The sequence below is a fragment of the Sceloporus undulatus genome, chromosome 1 (assembly GCF_019175285.1).
Source record: "Sceloporus undulatus isolate JIND9_A2432 ecotype Alabama chromosome 1, SceUnd_v1.1, whole genome shotgun sequence".
NCBI lineage: Eukaryota > Metazoa > Chordata > Lepidosauria > Squamata > Phrynosomatidae > Sceloporus > Sceloporus undulatus.
The window spans coordinates 219764586-219787397 of record NC_056522.1 but is presented as its reverse complement, the minus strand read 5'-3'; the positions used below and the strand labels follow the sequence as shown (position 1 = coordinate 219787397).

The 22812-nt window shown below is 40.8% G+C and overlaps 1 protein-coding gene across 4 annotated transcripts in view; it reads left to right on the top strand.

The window, feature by feature from the left end:
* The window catches only part of GALNT13 (polypeptide N-acetylgalactosaminyltransferase 13), a 268667-nt gene that overhangs the window by 144113 nt on the left and 101742 nt on the right, over nt 1-22812 (top strand). For all 4 annotated transcript variants that reach the window (XR_006105156.1, XM_042480745.1, XM_042480727.1 and 1 more), the window contains exon 6: nt 622-792. Coding sequence is in view for 3 of the 4 variants with exons in the window: in XM_042480745.1 (XP_042336679.1) it covers nt 622-792 (171 nt within the window). In the remaining variant the exon portion in view is untranslated. The remainder of the gene's footprint in view (nt 1-621; nt 793-22812) is intronic.

Here is a 22812-nt window from a genome sequence, read left to right as displayed (position 1 = left end):
GAGTGGGAAGGTAGCAATGAGATTTGTCCTTTTCTTTCATCCCACTGAACAGGTCTACAAGATATAGTGGTGCAATTATTAGAAGAGTGTTGTCCTTACCGCACTTGAATGGTGGTGTTATTTGCTCTGGTTGTCAGGAGATTACATCTGAATTTTATTAATGATGTTAAAGCAGTGGTTTTGAAACTCTAGTTGTTCAGGTGTTTGGTACTTCAACTGCCAGCAGTTTCAGCAACTGAGCCAGTGGTTGGGGATTTTGGGAGCTGAAGTCCAAAACTCTTGGAGGACTAGAGTTTGGAAGCTTCAATGTAAATTTAAATTTTTAAGTACCCCTGCTAAAAATTGTGAGAAGCAGATTGTCCTAAACTGGGAAAAAGTAAAATACACACACAGAGATACATATCTTTTATTTTATCTTCTTTTTTCACTCTTACTAAATTGTAAGTAGTTCTGTCTAAAGGCAGAAAGATGATTGATTGTCAGTCAAGTGATTCTTGGTTTTTGAAGAAAGCTCTGGGAAAGTATTGCTGGCAACTTTTCATATACATTTGTGGGCTAAAGAAAATTCCTTCTGTGGAAACTGTGTGTGTTTGCACATTTATTTATTTATTTATTTAATAGGAAAATTGTTGTTTGCCCCATTATTGATGTGATCAGCGATGACACTTTTGAATATATGGCTGGCTCAGACATGACTTATGGAGGATTTAACTGGAAACTTAACTTTCGTTGGTATCCTGTTCCTCAGAGAGAAATGGACAGAAGGAAAGGAGACAGAACATTGCCTGTGAGGTAAGAGGTAGGGATAAATATGTTTTTTTTAATCACAACCTACTTCATCTGTGCATGTGAGAAATACCTCTGTGTGTGTGTGTTTATAAATCTAATTAGTTGTATGCATACAGGATATTGCATCACATAGGCCATTAAAACAAGAAGATGAACGTGAATTTGCTACGTTGTCAAAGATGGTTTAAATTACCTTGTACAATTGCATTTGGTTAAACATTTTCACTGGATTTTTGGAAGATTAATGCCAGGGTCACTGTTAAGAATACCGTATATACTCTACTATAAGTTGACCTCATGTGCAAGTCGAGGGCAGGTTTGGAGGCCAAAATTATGAATTTTGATATGACCCATGTTTAAGTTGAAGGTAAAACTTAAAACATGTAACAAAGGACCTAAAAGATGAAAGAAAGGAAAACAATGCCAAAGAATTTAAGAAAATTCCAGGAGGCATAACTGTGTTCATCCTAAAAGCTGGATGGATGAGAGACTATAGCAGGGTCAGTGCTTCCAGAGCAGATTATACCTTTGCTTTTCAACAGGAGGTGGCACCTTTTTAAAAATAAGAGTTAAAGTACGGTACTAACATTGAGTCAAATCTGGTTTTTGACTTCAATTTTTAGACTAAAATTTCTAGACTTATACATGAGTATATACAGTATTCCTAATACATATGCAAATATATATGTGTATATACATAAACATACAGTGAACCCTTGATATCCGCTGCGGGTTGATTCAAGGCCCCACCATAGATACTAAAATTTATGAATGCTCAAATCCTATTATACAAGAAAGTGCTGGAAAGTTCTCAGCCTAAGAAAGGAATGACCTAGAGCCATGAAGTGTACATATTCACTCTGTAGACTGATGCACTTGGCACATTGTTTTTCAAGTTTCTTTAACCCTTCCAAAAAAAAAAAAAAAAATCTGATGTCTGATCACTGAAATGCTGTTCTGCTGCTGCTGTCACCTTTGAATCATTCAAAAAAAAATTATTTCAAATGCTTTTAAAGGTTTGAAAATTGTAAGATTGTGCAACATCTGGTGAGTAGGGTACATGGCCTAGGCACTCAAACCCTAAATTATTCAAGACATCCATCGTCTTGCAAGACCTGTGATCAGGTGAATTGTCCTGTAGAAGAAGAAAACCAGAGCTTTCCTCACCACTTTTCCATCAATGCCTCCTTAAATTAACACAGCAAGTTAGAGTACTATTCTGCATTAACTGCTGGCTCTTCTAATGATAGTCATCAAAATACCTTTCTTATCTCTCAAAACTATGACCTTTCCTGCTGACCTTTGAGTCATTAATTTCTTCAGCTGTGGAGTACCTGATTGCTGCCACAGCAAGGACTGTTGTTTAGTCTCCAGGTCATAGTGATGTAACCATGTTTCATGAACAGTGATGATTCATTCCAAAAAATTATCACTAGATCACTCAAAATGCTGTAAAATCAACTTGGATATATACATTCAATTTAGTTTTTGGTCAGCATTCCAACATATTGGCACCTGCTTGGCTGACTGCTTGCACATAGCAAATTGCTCATGAGTTATAAACCCAGTGTGTGTTCCTGGGATATCTCTAGTGCAGTAGTTCCCCATACTTTTTCAGGCTACTACCCCCTTTCCTCTTGGGCGACAACCCTACCACCTCCCAGTGCATATTTTTTGATATTAGGTCTTTTATTCTGCAAATTCAAAACAACCAATCTTTGTCTCTGCTCCCTTTGCACCCAGTCACTTTGGGAGCAGTAACCAAGCAGCTGGGTGAATAATGAGCAAAAATCCTGTGCCGGCCTTGCAGCAAAGGTCAGTGCCTGCAAGAGGCTTCTCAGATGCTGCTTGATTGGAAACTCAGTTGCTGATTCCTTTGCACCTAGTCACCCTGGGAACAGCAGCCGAGCAGCTGGCTGAGCAACGTTTAAGTAGCCTTTCATCTGTGCCAGCCTTGTGGCAAAGGCCAATGTTGATGAGAGGCTTCTCAGTTGCTGCTCAGCACTGCTTGGTTGCTGCTCCCAGGGTGACCAGGTGCAAAGGAAAAGGTTCTCCTCAGGAATGAGAAACTCTCAATCCTTTGACAAGAAGGGTACAGTCGGTTTGGGTGTAGGGGTTTTTCAGAAACCACATGCACTGGACTGGAGACAGGTGTGGACAGGGAAAGGGAGAGATTTTAACTACAGGAGCCACTCCATTCAAGAATCAAACACAGATATTCCTTTCCCAGGGGCTTATCGCACAGCTTTATAATGTGATTTACTGTTCCCAAATTAAAACCAAATTCAGGCTGCATCCTGTTCCTTTTGCATGGCTTTTGTCTCCCAATCCACCATCTGAGTACCGCCTGGCTGCAGCCCATGTCCCTTAATGTGTTTTGGTGGCCATTTTCAAAGTCGGAAAGCTCCCGACTTTGAAAAATGGCTGCCAAAGCATGTTAAGGGATATGGTCTGCAACTGGGCTGTACTCAGATGGCAGATTGGGAGATAAAATCCATGCGATAGGACTAGGCTTTAATTCAGGAGCAGTAAGTCACGTTATAAAAGCTGTGTGATAAGATCCCCAGACACATGTCTTCCCCACATAGCTTCAAGTGTCCTCTCTCCTAAAAATTTTTTTTTAAAAAATAGTTTCTTCTGCTACCTCTTTTCTCACCCTACCTGATAAAAGAAAACAGGAGCAGCAGTGCAACTCCAACCTGCTAGCCAAGTCTCAGCAAAGCTCACAGAATTTAAGCAGGGTCCCCAATTTGAAAGCTCCTTTTTGCCATCACTTCTCTCCCACTGCCATGTGCTCTAACTCCTTTCTATAGTCTGTCCCAAAATGGCACCACTCCCAAGACACAGAAATGATGCCCTGTACCCAAGCCTCGTGAGAGTTTCCCAACCACCACTACTAGTGAAAGAGCTAAGAGAGGGGGGGTATGGGGGGGGGGGGAGGGGGGCAGGCAAACTGTGGGAGACACCACCACATGATCCAGTGCTGTGCAGTGGATCTAAGGGACCTTGAAAAAAACCTTCACACAATCCTCATCCTCACCATGGGTCTAAAGGATGTTTTCCCCTTGTCTTTCTTGCGTAACAATACTTTGATTGAAGGCTCCCCTGCTTCCCCTTTTTTCCTCATGACCCCACTACTGCTCAAGTTCCCCCTCACCAACCCCCTAGATCCTTTCACTGCCTACAGGGGGTGTACCACCCACTTTGGGAATCACTGCTCTAATGTCTGGTGAGGTTCACCAATATGCCAAAATCAGGCTCAACAATTTCAGACGTTGACACTGTTGAAGGCCTCCCAGACTTAGCTGCATCTTGGGTCTCAAAATCTGCACATTGTAAGTTGGCACACTACTTCTTCACAACTGAGTATGACAGACACTTGTCGCTCAATGTTTGCATCATGGTCTCATGGATTTCCTTTGGAGTTTTCTTCTACAGGAAGAGGAAGTTGTTTTTGTTAATATGGTTCCATCAATGATCTAATACAATTCAGAAATTAGAGGTATGCTCCTGCAAATTGGAAATTTACAATACAGAAAAACACTCTTTCAAGATACAGTGACAAAATTATGCTCAGATTTTGGTAAGTGAGTTGGGGTGAGAACTTTTCAGCATCCCCTCGTATACAAGGTGTAGTAATATGGTGTACCTTATATAAAATGACAAAAAATAAAGAATAAAAAACCACCCAAAAAACAAGGTTTGCTTTTTGGGGGGAAATGTGAATCCATGGTTGGTTGAATCCATGGATACAGAACACATGGATATGGAGAACAATCTGATCCACTGAAAAGAATGGAATTGGAACTATTTCATGTCTCTTGGGAATTTTAATTTTTGTAGATATTGCCTGATCTAGTAAATGCAAGTTCGTCTGTGGGGAAGAATTTTAGAATTCAAATTCCACTTATCCCATAGCAGACTGCTTCTGCTACAGCAACAGAAGCTGGGAGAGGGTAGGAGCAAATGTATCCTCTCTTCTGACATTTCAGAAAACCAAACTGGGATGTTTTTCTGGATGGCTGCCAGAAACCTCTGTTAACAATTGGGGAACCTTTTCTCCATACAAGTAAATGTTGTATTCACTTAGTGTTCAAGCAGAGTCTGTCCTAAACTGACCACTCCAATTTACTTTAAAATAAAGTATGTTAGTAATTAACTCTCATGAAGACAAATAAAACTTTCACCAAGCATCTTAATCTGCTGTATTTTCTCACCCAAGTGAGAATACCAGTGTGGCAACTTCACTTTTCACCAACACTTTTCTATTAGGAGAAAGAGGATTTTTATTTCCATTTTTCATCAAACAGAATGGCAATGCAAGTCAGGGATTCCTTTATATATTCCTATAACAATTTAGCTATTTGGCTTAGATCCCAGGACAAGGCTCAACTCTCCTGTAATCCGTTCTCCCTATAGAGCTCACAGCTATTAGTTTAAACCCCTGTAAAGTTTTTCTCCCTCCTTAGTATTAGCTGCCATCATAGATACTATGACTCTGGCTAAATTTGAAGCATACCTTAGGATATATGTAGATGTGAAACAGTTATTAATATATTTTTAACAAATGTGCTTCAGAAAAATCAGATTTAATTTGTGTTCAGCAGCATATGGTTACAATATAGATCTTTTGTCTCTTTCTTTTAAATTACAGAATCTATGTATACTGATATATTCATGCCTATCCTATCCACCTTGATGTTCCTAGTCTAACTCCACTCCCACAATCAAAATTCCAAAATAATAAACCAGTGCTGACCCCACAACCTTTACTACCAACAATCATCCTCTGACTACCTCCCTGACCACCAAGCCTACCTGTATCAGTATCAGTGCCTACCTGTCAGCCACCTCCAGTCACCCTTTGCACCCCAATGTCCTACATGCTGGTTCTCCATTCCCAACAGATCACTTGAGTTATGTAACATTATATACATTTTAGTGGAACCACAGTATGTAACACATCTCTTACCTTATACAACCTAATAAAGATCATAAACTTTTAAATAGGACAGTAGAACTTTACATCCAGCATAGCTGAACATCCAACATCAATAAACACATGTTCTCATGCGGTGGAACTTTGGTTTTCCATTGTAATCAAAGTTGTTTGCAAAGATAAAAAAGGAAGAAAAGAAAAACAATGGGTCTCTCTAAGGGAATTTTTATTAGCTCAATTTTAAGCAACCCTTTTGGAATCGTTTCCCATTTTTATACAGAGGTTGCTGGAATAGAGGAATACAGGCAGAACTCTTCAGATGAATTGTATTTTATTAAAGGAAAAAAAGATGCTTACACACATGCAAGCACACACACATTCACACATGCAATCTATGGAGTGATAGAACAGGCTTCACTTAAGGGATAGTTACCTAAAGACATGGGTGCTCCAAAGATGCGATCTCATGATGAATGTAGAACTCACCTGCTTCTTGGAAGGCAGCATGAGGTGGAACTAATTTGAAATACAGGGAGACGTGAGGTCCCCTGCACTCCATACTAGCTCCTTCCTTCTTCTTCTGACAAAGAAAATTTAAGGTCCTTTATAGGCTAGGCAAAATGATTGTCTATCATACATCAAAGGCCAAATCTGCATGGTAAAGTGTCACTAAAACAGGGTTTCAAAGATGGGTAATAGAGTTGTAAATTAGCCCTCTCTGGCTTGGGGGCAGGAAACACCTAATTTGCTTCTGTAAATCAGCTCCCTCTTCCTGTCTTCTGGAAGTGTGAATTCTTCCCTATTGCAACTCCCAAACTATTTGATTGATCTCTGTTTCAAATCTCGCTTTTGGGTCCATGGCAGCTTGGTTACCTGACCAGGTGGGATATGCCTCACGGCTGCTTGCAGTGAGAGTACATTCAGGGCCATAGTAAGGGAACACACACACACAAATAAAACAATTTTCATAGCATTGCTCATAACAACTTCAATCCCAAAACATGTAACCAACACAAAAAGAATAGCAGAATTTTTGTCCCATCCATTATTTTTAAAAGAAAAACAAAATCAAAACCCCCTGAATGCTACAGGTGACTGAAACTCAAGGACAGTGGCCAGAATCCTGTATCAGCTACATGGGCTGCATCCACAGTGCAGAAATAATCGACGTTGACACCACTTTAACTGCCATGGCTCAATGATATGGGATTCTGGGAACTGTAGTTTGTTGTGTCACCAGAATGCTTTGACAGTGAAGGCTAAATATCTCACAAAGCTACAATTCTCAGAATTCCATAGCACTGAACCATGGTAGTTAAAGTGATATTAAACTGGATTATTTCTGTAGTGCAGATGCAGCCTCAATAAAGGCCCCATTCTCACTGGCACTTTTGCGCTGGAAGGAACTGGGAAGCTTCGGTTTCTCCCTCTCCAAATCCCCCCGGAAGCAAGTGCTGACTACCAATCGGGTATTTTAACCCTAATGCCCTCTTGGAGAAATCAGGTTTAAAATGAAGGCACCTGGCTGCCAATCAAATTTCAGTTCCGCGATCATCATAAGTGACATTTCCAGCACTCATTGGCCCATCGGAAGTGTGCTTCCCCCCTCCTTTTTTTTAAAGAACCAGGAGGCAGAATGTGCACATTTTGTCAAATTTTAAAACCTCCTCTGTGTGTGTGTGTGTGTGTGTGTGTGTGTTGTGGGCATTTGGGTCAGTGCAGGTTATGATCTGCCCTTGGCCCCATTTCCAGCCCCAAAATGCAAGCTAATGCCATCTCTGCACCCTGTATCCCCCCTCCTTTCCACCCCACAATACCACATACACATGCAATAATTAATTAATTAATTAATTAATTCATCACCTTGGAATGCCAGAAAAGGATGCGATGCCATGCATTCTTTGCTTTTTCTAGGCTACCCCTGAATTCCTTAGACACATTAGCAAAAGCATTCTGTGTATCAATTTGCCAATTTGCCAAATTGGAAAGAGAAACATTGTAACATTCACATTGTAGCATTCATTTGCAAAGGAAAAAAAGTCTTGCAAAGTGCCCTTTGCAGCATTTCCCCTTTGCTGGAAGCGAGGAAATGAAAGTGAAAGTGAACAAGCAGCTAGCCATGTTCTATCTAGTATATATCTACCTGAAGCAAAAAACATGCGCATAGACTGCCAAAAATAATTTTAAAAAATCAAAACCAAAGGGGAAAGGTCCCTCCTGGAGAGCAGAGGCTTGGCTTGCTCTGGCCCTCTGACCTGCCCTGAATTGACCCCGTCAGTCACCCCGGTTACCCCTTTTTTACCCCCTGTCAATTGCCTCCTGTCAGATTCCCCTTTGTTGCATCCTTCCTCTGGCTCCTTCCTTCTCCTTCGCCCTGATGAGGGGAAGGAATGCCCTGCCCACTGCCCTCCCTCTGATCTAAGTCCCTCCCCTGAGCTTTCCCCGATCATGATCGGGGGCAAGTCCATATTCAGCAGAACCCTTTTTTTTCAAAAGAGACGGCTTTTGCCCTGATTGCAAATGACCCGCGCTAAGGGGCATTTGCCATAAAACGTTTGTGCAAGCCTCTGATTCGCTTGTGGGAGATTAGGAGCCAATATGAACTCCATGTGAAAGAATCGATTTCTGATCTGGGGTAAAGTGTAGTCTGAATGGCCCCAAAGTATACTGGACTAAAAACCCTATCCTGATTCAACCCCTCCCCCCGGCCGACCTTATGGGAAACATCATTCACTCATGCTCTGGTCACAGAATGGATCTCCTTCTTCCCAAGCAACTGATACCCAACAAAATAGGTTGGGGGGAGTTACCACTGTGGCAGTAGCATCAAAATTGCAACTAAATAGCAACCATGAGTATAAAACAGTTATGGTTGAGTAAATCTGGGTAATGTTTCTGCTGTATATTCAGGAACAGTCCTGACTGTAACACTATTACCTGCAACCTATTTTGTCAGGAAACAGTTACAAGGGGTTCATTCTACCAAGAGGTTCATTCTACCAGCAATCAAAGCATGAGTGAATGGCATTTCCATCAGGTTTATTGGGGGGGGGGGGTGTTGTTGGGCCAGGAGAGATTGTTTAGTTAGCTATACATAACTAATATGATATATGCCATTCTCTGTCAACAATGCTCTTCAGCACTCTACACTGGGCAAACAGCCAGTCTCTGCATCAGAGGATAAATGGACATAAATCAGACATTAGGAATGGGAATACACAAAAACAAGTTGCAGAACACTTCAGTCTTCCTGGGCATTCCACCCCTGACTTCAGGGCAGTGGTCCCTGAACAAACTGAGAGGAACACACACACACACACACACACACACACACCCTGGCCTTAGGCAACATCTTTCCTCCTGTCTTTATACCTTAATGGCCATATTTAAATCTTAACATGTCACCTCATCACCATACCCACATGTTTTGTGTTTCTATGACTATTCATATAGTCTGATTTTAAAAAGTCCTTCCTGGTCATCATTTTACTTCATGTATCTCATGAGGGAGACCAAATCTACAGAATCTTATGCTAACAACTTCAAAGGCACAGTTAGTTTCAAAGGTGCCACAAGATCCCTTTGCTTACTGATATTCCAGACTAATACAGCTATGTATTTGAATTCTATACTTAATTAAGTAAGTGATACTGGATTCTGGCCAAATTTTTTTACAACTTTTCTGATGACAGTATCAACTAGTATCTAGTTCTTTGTGAATTTTGAAATAAATTCTGAATTCTGAAATAAAAGTGGTTTGTCTGATTGGATGAAGTTTAATAGAATGTTTAATATTGCAGTAGATATGTTGCTATTTATTATAATAACAGCTGAAGCACTCTGATCAACCTCTACTACTTGAATAGATGCATATAGTGTGTATTTGTGTGAAGGAAGCAATATATTAACATTTTGCATTCAAAAGCCTGTATTTAAAATTTTCAATATAGTGCCTTTCAATATAGTTAAGAATGTAAATAGTAGAGCAACAATGTTAAAAGCCAAAATAGAAGGCAGCAGAGCATCACAGACAAACAGGAGGCCAGTTCTGTCTGGGGCATGGGGTCAGTCCTCTTCTCCGTCTGTCGCTCAGCGCTCCATTGAGACCTAGCTGGGCTTCTTCCTCTGGGAAGGTCCTCCTCTCCATCTGCTCAGTACTCCTACAAGGCGTGGCTGGGCGGCTGCTTCTTCTTCCCGGTCCCTATGGCACCAGCTTCTGCATGCTGGTCCTTGTTGGGGAGGAGGGCAGCGGGGAGGTTGGGGAGGACGCCGCCCTGGGCGATGGTGACACAGCCCAGGAGGCGGCCCAGCTCCTCATCGTTGTAGACAGCCAGCTGGAGGTGCCTGGGTACGATGTGGCTCTTTTTGTTGTCACATGCTGCATTCCCGGCCAGCTCCAGCACACCTGCCGACAGGTACTCCAGCACCGCTGCCAGGTACACTGGTGTCCCGGCCCCCACGCGAGACATGGTGTTTTATGACTAGGTGTTTAAAAGGGGAAAAAAGTCTTCATATGATGTTGAAATCTTATTCAAAAGGTGGAAATCATGATCTGATGATCCTATGGGATGGGATGCTGGTGGAGGAGCTTTACCTGGTGGGGATCTATCTTCCTAGGACTCTTGAAGCTCTGCAGGATTGTGGGGGATGGTTAAAATGGCTACCCAGAGAAAGCTGATAGATCAGGAGTTTTGTAACACCTCTTGTCATCTCCTGTAGCTTGCATCCATTGTTCTGGGTCCTGTTCTCTGGAACAGCAAAAAACAAGCTTGCTCCCTCCTCAATATGACATCCCTTCAAATATTTAAACAAGGCTATCATATCACCCCTTAACCTTCACTTCTCCAGGCTAAACATCCCCAGCTCCCTAAGTCGTTCTTCATAGGACATGGTTTCCAGACCCTTCACCATTTTAGTCGCCCTCCTTTGGACACGCTCCAGTTTCTCAATGTCCTTTTTGAATTGTGGTGCCCAGAACTGGGGACAACGTTTGGCCTCCTCCAGTCTGCTGGGACTTCTCCTGTTCTCCGGGAGTATTACATTTGCCAGTTCCTTTAATACTCTTGGATGTAGTTCATCAGGTCCTGGAGACTTATATTCATTTTGATTAACCTGATATTCCTGTACTATCTCTTTACTTATTCTCTGCTGAATTTCCCCTATTCTGTCCTCATCCTTTTTTCTTATTCTTAACCTTTCTAGCAAGCCTGAGTTCATTCTGTGCTTCAGCTTGTCTGACTTTACCCCTACACATGCTAGCTATTTGTCTGAATTCCCGTTTGGTGATTTTCCCATTTTTCCATTTCTTATACATGTTTTGTTTAAAAGTTAGCTCAGTTGAAAGTTCCTTAGTCATCCATCCTGGTTTCTTGAGACACTTTCCATTTTTCTTCCTCATTGGAACTGTTTGAAATTGTGCTTTCAGTATTTCCCTTTTAAGAAACTCCCATCCATCCTGAACTCCCTTCTCTTTTAGTATTCCTGACCATGGGATCACCCCCAGTATTTCTCTAAGTTTACTGAAATCAGCTCTCCTAAAGTCTAGAATGCATGTCTGACTATGCCTGGCTTCTCCTTTCCACTGTATAACAAACTCCAGGAGAACATGGTCACTTTCACCTAATGATCCCACCACTTGCACCCCATTAACCAAGTCATCCTTGTTGGTTAGGCTCAGATCTAAAATAGCTGACCCTCTTGCCTCTTCCACTTTTTGGAAAATGAAATTGTCTTCGAGGCAAGTGAGGAATTTGCTAGACCTTGAGAATTTGGCTGAGTTTGAATTCCAGCAAATATCAGGATAGTTGGCATCACCCATCACTACTACATCTCTCCTTTTTGAGTGTGTGGTCATCTATTCTAGAAAGGCATCATCCGATTCCTCCATCTGACTTGGAGGTCTGTAGCAGATTCCCACAGTAACGTCCTTGTTGTGTCCCTCCTCTTTAATTTTTATCCAAATGCTCTCCACCTGGCTTCCAGTTTTGATGGGAGAAAGCTAAGGATGAGAAAATAAATAGGACAATAGTGATCCTTGTGTGAGAATTAGAAGATGGACTAAGTGAAGATGGGCTGTATCCCATATGAAGGCCTATTCCATAGCAGTGACAACGGTGGAGAAATTACACTCCTCTAACAGCATTGTTTTTGCATGGACCTGTGCCATAGTGCCTTTTTAAATAACCACAGGACTGATACATCTAGGAACACAAGGTAGTTGTGAAGAACACTTAATGGTCTATTGTGATGGATTTATCTGCAGTTGTGTTGACCCAGATGGCACAGTTTGTAGAAGTCCATTTGATGTAATCTTGACTCTTGCATTTGATGTACATGTGGCACTTGCTTTTCCAGTTCTATATCAATAGTTTTCAGTTTGTACAACACAAAGATTTGGAGATGATTCTTGACAAGATTATACTGTGTGTTTGCTTATAAAAGCTGTTGAAGGACTGAGGAAGAAAGTGGTCAAGAGCTGAAATGAGTACTTCTGTACCATATAGTGTCAGACTCTGTTTTCCTTAAGAGGTGGTCATTGGATTACTCTTGTTGTTTTAAACCATCTCTTCAAAGGCTAAAGTATGGAATAATTTCCAGTCCATCTTCAGTATTCCATTCTTGGGTTCTAGTTGAAGTGTATTGCTTGGAATATCTATATCAATATGGCTTCAGTCCTGTTAGTGTCAAAGAGATGGCTTTGATCAACTTGGTGCATGATCTATTATTATTATTATTATTATTATTATTATTATTATTATTATTATTATTATTATCTATGCTTTTAGCCCACAAGCTGACTCTGTCCTTATTGGTTGTGCTAGTTGTTTTCAAAGCTTTTCATACTGTTCCCATTAGTATCTGAACCCCTAAATGGAATTGAACTTGAAGTCATCACATTATGGCAATTCCTTTCCTCCTTTCAGAATGTTTTTTTAAGGGGGGATTATTGGTCAGTACCTTGTCAGTGAGCCTGTGGTAACTTCTAGGGTTCCATTGTGTTTAACATCTGCATAAAATGGGGGGGGGAGGTCATCCAGGTTTTGAGCTAGGAGTTAACAATATGCTGGTGGCACTCAGCTTCATTCCACCCCACCCCTGTCTCCTTCTCCCTGTCATCCAAATACATGCAATCTGCTCAAATTTTGAAATGGTATTCTAATATTAGTATCTGAAAAATATTTGAAAGGAACTTGAGGGAAGACCTTCTTGGAGGCTAGTCCAAGAGTTCAGAACTCATCACCAGGAAATACCAAGTCAACATTTTTCTGCTTTCCATTGGCAGACTACATATGTTCATGTAGTCATGACTTTGGAGTGTAAAGTGATCTATGATAAATTTAGTTTGTGAATATTAAATAGAGGGAGCCAATTCTGTAGAATTTTATACTATCATCATGGTAATATAACTTTTTAAAAGTACCCCTCAAATTGCCCCCAAATACAGAAGAAGGGCAATATCTTCTCAGCAGCAGGTGATTTGCATGCATACAACCCTAGCCATGATTACACATTGAAAAGAACCTTTTTTCAAGAGAGCCACACATATAATCTGTACATTGGTTACCATTAGTTTTTTGAGCTTCTAAAGGTATCCACAACCTTCCCTGGGAGAGGGAAAGAAAAGAACAAGTCAGGCAAGGCATTGCTTATTACTCACTTTGGAGAGGTGGTGAAAATTTGATGAGTAAAAGTAACATGCAACTGTGCCTTCATGAGTGCTATTATCTTGAGTTCACAGGTTTACATAATCCCCAAGGTAATCAGGTTCCAGTTCAGGGGATTTAATATATATATGACTGCTCCTATCAACTACAAGACCCCTACTGACATTTAAAAACCAAATTTAAGTCTTCAGTATTACAGGGAAAATTGAAAAATGTAGCTATACTAAACAGTCAGAAACCAAACAACCTAAAATGGTTAAAATGTAAATGATATCATCAAAATAGTGTGAGGCTGTGAACTTATCTGATGATTTGGGTTATTTGGGGTATTTTGGATTGCCATCTGTGTGTTATTATTGCATTTTGTGCTGATGTTAACTTCTTTTGTTGAACATTTGACAGGCCTCACAGATTTGTGACGTTGACTATTGCAGATTTCATTATTCATAGATTTGATTAATATGTTCTTTCTAGGAATATCTAGGTCCTCTAGTGGGACTTCCAAAATTTCTCCCGAAATAGATCCTCTAGTTGTCCCTGTTGTCACCTCAAAGGCATATATGGTAGGTGTTGACCATAGAGTCACACTGGAGGACATAGAGAGTCATAGAGAGAGAAGTTCTCTAGGCATTTGTAGGTTCTCCAGTACAATAATGTGGTCAGCCTCTGGCAGATGTTGTTGACACACTTGCGCTGCAGGAGCTAGACATTCCTAGGGAGGTGTTCTTCAGATAAAAAAAATAGTGTTTTTATTTACTGTTTTCCCACTTTCATCGTAGTCCTGTGCCCCTAACCCCAGCAAATATGAATGGGCCACTATAGGTGCAGGATGATGAGCCGAAAATTCAAGAATGAATATACGTGCCCCAAATGGATCCTCTAGTTGTCTCTGCTGTCACCTCAAAGGCATATATGTTGTTGTTGTGAGTTTATCTCTGTTTGCAACCATATGAAATACAGCTATTAGTTTTTTAGAGAGTGAATGTTTATCCATTAAACAGCAGTCATGTAACTGGATCATAGGTTGTCTTCCTTCCCCCTCAAAATGCCTACCACCTCTTTGAGTCTTCCATAGATGGATTAAGACCAAACAACTGCAATGGGTAGGTTTTTTTTCAGACATTAGAGGGAAGAGCTGCAGATAATCAACTGGAAACCTGTGTGTGGATCTGTCTAGGGAATTCCCGAAACTACTAGAAGGCACTCTGAGTCCTTCTTGCTCAGGAGATTTTGGAAGTATTCTTCACTGCATTACATCCCCTGCTTCCTTTTTAAACGTTAGAGGCTTATCTTAAATTATACATTTATCTGAGTAGTTTCTCTCCGTTCCTCCTCCTCTTTGCTAAATAAATATATTCTACTACTTGATTTGTCTCTTTTAAAACCTTTAAATCCTTTCAGGAAATTCAGGGCTGGAGTTTAAAGACACTACATGCTATTTTCAGACTCTGACATACTTTCAACTTAGCCATATAATCATAAATTTAACTGCTGGATCCAAAATAATCCCACCCCCACCCCCACCAAAAAAAACCCCACAAACCATACGCACATACACGGATGCTGATTTTGGAATTATTCCAAAATCCCTTGAAAAATAAGAATGCTATTTATAAACATCAAAGAATGAAGTACACAGATATTCCCTATATGGAATATTAGGAGAATGAATCACCACTGATAATCGAAGATCTATAATAGCACTACCCCCACTTTCAAATTATTCTCTTTCAGGTTGTAAACTGTGTATTCAGCAAATCTCAGGCATTGAAGTGTTCTGGAACTACCAAAGCATTGTCTTTCTTGTTTTTAAATTTGAGTTTAAAAGTTTATATCACACTTATTTTTCTGCGAGACAACTCAAGGCAGTGAAAAAACAAAATGAAAAATATATTTAAAATGATGAAACCCCAAATAAATATAAATGATGACCACAATAAATTTAGAAATATGGCCACGAACCATAAGGGCTACAGAACATTGAGGGGTACTGAAGGCTGTAATCAAACACCTTTTTAAAAAGCAATTTTAAAAACGTACCTCCTAAAGCATTACAATGTTGATGGGATATCTAATCTGTGTAGTTAGTAGTGGTTTGAATGTTGGACTACATCCTGGGGAACTGAGGTTTAAATCCATCCTAGGTCAAACCTACTGGGTGACCTTGGGCAAGTCATGGTCTCTCAACCTCAGAGGAAAGCAAAGGCAACACCCCCTTTGAACACATGTTGACAAGGAAACCTTGTGATTGGTTTACCTTAGGATCACCATAACTTGGAAACAATATGAAGGCACACAGCAAAAAGAACCTTTCATGAGGTGGCCGCAACTAGCAAGACAAGTCTAGACTAGGGAGGGCACCAGCCCTGCAGGCCACATAGAAGAACTTTATGTTGCACTGAGGATCCCAGCTGCACGTCATCAGCAAAGCTCCCAGTGTTTAAACAATTATTATTTTATCACATCATGGATATTTCATTGCCATCTAATACTTAACATGGCTAAGACAGAACTACTTATTTTCCCTCCAAAACTTACTTTACACTATACATTCTCTATTATAGTTAATAATGTTCCCATTCATCCTGTGAAGGAAGCGTTTATCCTTGGTTCTTCTTTGTCCTTTGCTCCCCCGATTCAGGCTGTAGGTAAGTCATGCCGATTTTTTTCTTTATAATATTGCAAAAATTAGACCTTTTTGTCGGCTTTTTTCTGCTAAGATCTTAGTTCATGCCCTGGTTAGTTCCCGCCTTGACTACTGCCGTCTTTTTCTGACGAGGCTCCCATTGTCCCACCTTAGTTCTCTGGTCTCCATTCAACATTCTTCTGCTAAGATTATCTTTTTGGCTTGACACTTTGATCATGTTACCCCACTTCTGAAATCTCTTTACTAGCTACCCATTCCTTTTAGGATTTGGTACAAGCTTCTCCTTAACGTTTAAAACTTTACACAATCTACCTCCCTCCCCATCTGTCAGTTCTTATTTCATCTTATCATCCTGTTTGAGATCTATGGTCCAGAAGCTCAGGGCTTCTTACCCAGCTGAGGATTTCTTCTTCCTTATCTCGGGTTCGTCCTTTTTCACTTGCTGCACTGTACTCCTGGAACCACCTTCCTAATCATCTGGGTCCCCTTCTGTTTTCTCTCTACACACTGTCCTTAGGTAAACTCATTAGCTCTTTTGGTTTTTCCTACCATCTGTACACCGATGACACCCACTTATATCTTTCCACCCCTGACCTTTCTCCAAGGCTTGAACAGCAAGTTTCGTCTTGTCTCACAGCTGTCTCACAGTGGATGTGCCATTGGCGTTTGAAGCTCAGCATGTCCAAGACGGAGCTTCTTGTCTTTCCTCCTAAGTCCACCCTTCAACACTCCTTTTCTGTCTCTGTGAACAATATTTCTATTCAACCAGTCCAGCAAACCCGCAGTCTTGGTTTTATCTTTGATTCTTCTATGTCGTGTATCCCTCAGATCCAGACCACAGCCAAGGCTTGTAGATTCCTTTTGTACAATATTACCAAAATCCAACCATTTCTCGCCGCCTCTGCTGCCAAGATCCTGGTCCATGCCTTAGTGATCTCACAACTTGATTACTGTAACATCCTTCTGGCAGGGCTTCCTCTTTCTCACCTCTGTCCTTTAATTTCTGTCCAGCATTCAGCTGGCCGCATTATCACTTCCGCCCACTGCTGTGACCATATCTCTCCTTTGCTGGCATCCCTTCACTGGCTCCCCCTCCCTTTCCGCATTCAGTATAAGCTCCTGCTGTCCACGTTTAAAGCCCTCCATAGGTTGGCCCTACTTACTTATCAGACCTTCTTTCTCCTTACCTTCCCACTAGGGCCCTCCGTTCTGGTAGACAAGGTCTGCGTCACAGCCCAGGATTTCCTCTGCCCCATCTTGGATTCGCCCCTTTTCATCGCTGCCCCTCACTCCTGGAACCTTCTTCCCCCCCGAACAAGAGCCATCACTTCTTTAACCAGCTTCAAAATGGAGTTGAAGACCGTCCTGTTCAGAAAAGCATTCCCAGGCTTTGCTTAATTGTCGCTTGCCTCCCTGGATGAAGATTAACCATCCATTATGAACCCAAGCCCTCCCTCCAGTCCACCTGCCTTGGTCCAGGCCTTGGAGGTAGAGAGGAACTGCTGGATCTCATCCCCTTCCCCACCACTACTCCCTTCTCCTTTTGTGTGGTGTCTTTTTAGATTGTAAGCCTGAGGGCAGGGAACTGTCTAATTAAAAAGACTGTATGTACAGCGCTATTTAAATTTACAGCGCTTTATAAATAAAGGTTAATAATAATAATAATAAATAATCTGCGGACTATCTCTTCTCTTGCTAGCTTTAAATCTGAATTAAAGACTTTTTTATTCTCTGAAGAATTTGGAAATTAATATTGATGTATAACTTAGATTTTAATAAATATGTATTATCTGTTTTTATAATTTTGTATTTTAATTGTATACTTTTCTTAATTACTGTATAGTTTTATACTTTATGATTTTTAAATTGTACACTATTGACAGGTTTTAATGTTCAATTGATGATGTCTGTAAAGTGCCATGTAAATTTATGGTGCTATATAAATAAAAACTAATAATAATAATAATAATAATAATAATAATAATAATACTTTTATAGCCCACTTTCCCCCCTATAATGAGTTTCAAGGCAGTTTCCAACATATTTAAAAATGATTTTAAAAACCCATACACAAACTTCAAAAAAGAACAAATATAAAAGTTATTTAAAAGATGATTAAACATTGTATATAGTTAAAACATTAAAATTGATTAAAAGACTACACAGACCATAAAACAACACAGCACATTGTTAAAATTCTATCCCATTCAGCCTCTAAAAGCCAGATGGCACAAGAATGTTTCAACTTACTGACAGAAAGATTGCTAGAACAGAGCTATCCTGGCCTCCCTAGTAAGGCAGTTTCAAAGTCTGAGAGGAGCCATTGGACCTGTCTGCACTGGCCAGGATACTCTGGGGTCCGTCCATAGTATCCTGCCCACAGAGCAGCCCCAATCTCTTCCTGTTACCTCTCCCTCTGTTCCAGTGCCTGGTGGCTGTTCACATGTAGAACCCACTGTGTTGCCTGGTGCATCTGCCAGCACAATGTGTTTTTTCATTAAGATCAGAACGAGGTGCCCAGTGATGATCACAGGGCTGGGTACCTTGTTCTGATACACTAGGTGGTACAACAGAACATGTTTCAAACAGCCACCCAGCATCAGAATGGAGGGCTCTGGGTCTTCTGGGATGATCTGGAGCAAATAGGGAGGTATTATAATGTATTGTAAAATGGGTATATCCCAGTTCTGATGCTGAGCAGGCCAGATGTTGTCTGGTCTGTTTGCGCCAGAATCAGGGTTTGGGTTGTGTGTCATCTAGTCTTTCCACCAAGCAGACAGGGGGAGGACATTTTATTTGGCCTGCCCAGATGGGGCCTGGGAATACTTTTCTGCATAAATGCAACTCTGCATTAAGGTACATGACACATGTGTATCTTGCTTTATTACAAATTATTACTCTTGGAAGCCTCCAAGAACTGTTGTTGAACAGCTTTAAAACAATATGTATGCTCTCTGCATCATTTGTTTTTACCCAGGCTTGCTTCATTCAAGAGGAAATTTATGAGCAGCTCTTGTGCTGCTATCAAACTGACAAATTTCAGGGGTATGGCAGTGTGGGGATGGGTTAGTGCTGACCTTCAGAGTTGCCTACCCTGTTCTAAATGTTGTGCTCCATGCTCAGATCCATTGGTTTAGTAGATCTGGTGCATCAGATAAGGGAAATTTTAGTGCACCTCTATGGCAGAAGTGTGCAGACATATCCAAAAGAGCTGGTTTACCAGAACAAATAACTGCTGCATATTTGGTATAGTATAAGGAGAAGGGAACTCATGGAATACTGTGCTGTGTTTCTAGGACTACAAAAATAACTTGTAATGGTGAAGAGGAGTGATGCTTCTTTCTCCTCAAGTCCTATGCTTCCATGATACAAACTTCATAAATGCATCACAGTCATAAGCAGTTATTTGCACTGCTAATGCAGCTGCAGTGATAGCTGTAACAATTCTCTAAATTAGTTCACTGTATTTGTATAAATACAGTATTTTATGCATGGGTAGTCTGTAATTCAAAAATATAGATATGAGCAATTTTGAGTAGCATACTATGGCTTCTTCATGACCATTGGGGGAGACAATGGGATTCACTTTCATTCATAATGAAAGGCGATGTAAGTAGCCGTTGTATGCCTTAGGAATAACAAGCAGCTGTTTCATTTGTCATATAGTACTATTGAAGAGTTTTAGCAGCAAAAACATCAGACTTTGTTCAAGTTGCTAGAATTTATGGCAAAGGTTAATTAATTCAGTGACTGTATTGTAAAAGCCTGCAGGTAATTGTCAGCTGAGACAGTTGTAAAACAGAACTCTCTGTCATCTATTCCTGTATAGGGAGCTTGACAGATAGCTCCTTTATCATATCTGTAGTGCACAGAAACTACTGGATGTCATTTTAAAAAAAACTAATGAGTAATACTTAAGATTGCAAACAAAGGTTCCAAATTCATTTAAAGCAAATTCATTTCTGCTATTTAAAATTCAGCTCAAGACTATGAAGTTCACTGCTATTTAGCATCAGTCTTCTTTTATTTCAGTCTTTGTTAACTAAAACAAAGTCTGAAATACTCAAATCACTTACATTTAAAATTGTTTTGTTAAAGACATTAGGGCTCTTCTAAATCAGTCTTCCGTAGTTACTGGCTGGCATCCTGTGGGTGGGTCCCAACCAGAGTAAACCCACTCATTTAATTATTGAGTGGTGTATCAACACAAAGAGAAATCCAGTGGATAAAATGAGCTTATTCTAGTTAGGACTAAAATGGTATTTAGGCCATTCTCTGCATATTTTTCTGAAACAGCTGCAAAACAGGCAGGTATAGTCAACCTAAAAGAAATTAAAAGAAATTATGGGATTTGTAGTTTGGGGAGGTATTCAGCATATTTCTCATCAGTATGTATGGGTGCAAGAGCTGGACGGTGAAGAAAATTGATAGAAAGAAAATCAACTCATTTGAGATGTGGCGCTGGGGAAGAGTTCTGCAGGCACCATGGATCCCTAAAAAGACAAACAAATGATACAAGAACAAATTGGATATGAACTTTTTCTAGAAGCCAAAGGCCCAGAACAGATGGGCCTTTGTGGCGCCCTCGTCACATGTGAGGGTTGCCTGGTGGTCAGAGCGCCCACATGCGCGGCAACCCTTGCACGTGACGAGGGTGCCGCAGCTGTGGCATGCCCACCAGAAGGGGCACATAACGGTGACATCACAGCTGCGCTGCTTCCAGATGGTGCGGCACAGCCGTGACGTCATCACACCGGCTCTGGTGCTTTGCGGTGTCACAGCGGTGCCGCAAAAAGGAACCACTTCCAGGCACTCCTTTTTTTGCTCCGCAGCAGTGCTATGCAATTTGGTTGCTGCGGCACTTCTGCAGAGCAAAAAGAGGCACCGGGGAGGCACCTCTTTTTGGCGGTCTGTACCCTGCCAAAATGACCAAATTGAGGTTGTTGTACTTTGGCCATATCATGAGAAGACACGATTCACCAGAAAAGACAATAATGCTTGAAAAGATAGAGGGCAATAGAAAGAGAGAAAGACTACATGCCAGATGGAAAGACTCAACCAAAGAGGACACAGTGTGTAGGAACAGTTGCGGATAGGGAGCATTAGAGATGCCTCATTCATAGGATTACTTGAGGTCAAAGTTGACTTTAGGGCAGTTAACAACAATAGCAAATTATGGGGAGGCACTAGGACTTTCTGACAAAAGTCGTTCTCTAGGGAATTTTTTGAATATAGTAATAAAAATTCAAAAACATTGGCCAGGTCCACACAGAAAAAGAAAATGGAAAGTATGATAAACATGGTTAAGGATAAATCTGGTAGAATATGTAGATTGATGAAAGAAAAACTAAAAGCTTTTGAGGGATTTTATAAAAAAACTACCATATATCAAACAGCAGAGAATCCCATAGATAAAATAGAGAAGTATGTGGAAGAAAATTGGGGGCAAAAAATAAAGGAAAAAGATAAAGAATTACTGGAACAACCCATTGAGAAGAAAGAGATAACAGAGGTAATTAAGAAACTGAAAAATGGGAAAACTTCAGGAATGGATGGATTGGGATCAGAATATTATAAAGTGTTTGAAAAGATATTAATTCCAAAATTGTTAGAGCTGTATAATGGAATAATAATGGGCTTGAATATAGGTGAAACTCCATTTTTGTGAGGGGGTCCGGAAAGGATCCCCCTTGAAAAAGGAGGGGTGACTGTACTGCCTCTTGCTTCATTTCTGCAACATCATTCTATCCACCAAAGTAAACCAGCACAGTATGATTCAAACAGTACAAATCCTGTTGGATCCTACTATGTACCTCCCTTCCCCCATGACATTGTTAAATGTGTGCTATAGATGCTAGTGTGACAGAACAGAGGGTATTTTAAACATGCCAACTTGATCTTCTTGTAGCAAACACTGGAAGTAATCTGTGGATCACCTGCTCAACTCTCCTGGGGAAATCTGAGGGAGGAACTAGCTCGCCACACCCCCAACCCACCCATATCCCACCCACTCATGGAATTCTCATGGAGGAAAGTGGATCAGAGTTCCACACCAAAAAACCCTACTGTTTGGAAGCATGAGAGACAGATTATTTTCAGAGGGCAAAAATGTGGATTTGCAATGCTGGTCTGATGCCAGGGCACATAGTGTCTTGTAGTATGGTGGGCTTGCTGATGGTGCTGTTGCATTGGTATGCTGTTATACTGCCATAATGCAATAAGGCTCTAAGATGATTGCCAGGATTGGCAGCTTTGAGGTAAATTGTTATTTCAACAGGTTAAACTAGAACTTCCTTGAAGGACTACCACGTACACTATAGCAGCTCATTGGGCCCAGGGCAATGAGTTGGTTAGACATAGGAGCCACATTACAAGTTTGTTTATATTCTGAGAGTTTATAAATTATGTTCCAAATGGTAAATAAAAGTGTATTAAATTCACAATAGTGATATCAACTGGGACCCTCTGGGTGCTGCATTCTGCTGGAGAACTGTAGTATGTGCCCAAAGGCTGTTTGCAGTGATAATGCTGCAGACCTGTAAAAAGCAAAGGTCCAGTTTTCTGGCTGCAAGCTGTTTTGAGAGCTCTGTCACCTTATAACAACTCACACATATACATCAACCTTCAATTTCTCTTCTCCCACCACCACCCCGCCATTTCATAGATCAGCATGTGCAATGAATCATCATAATGTCAAAATATCTCTCTTTACTGCTGCTGTATCCTGCTTCCTTGTTGTTGTCCTGTTTTGGTCTTGGGTGGCTAACCAAACC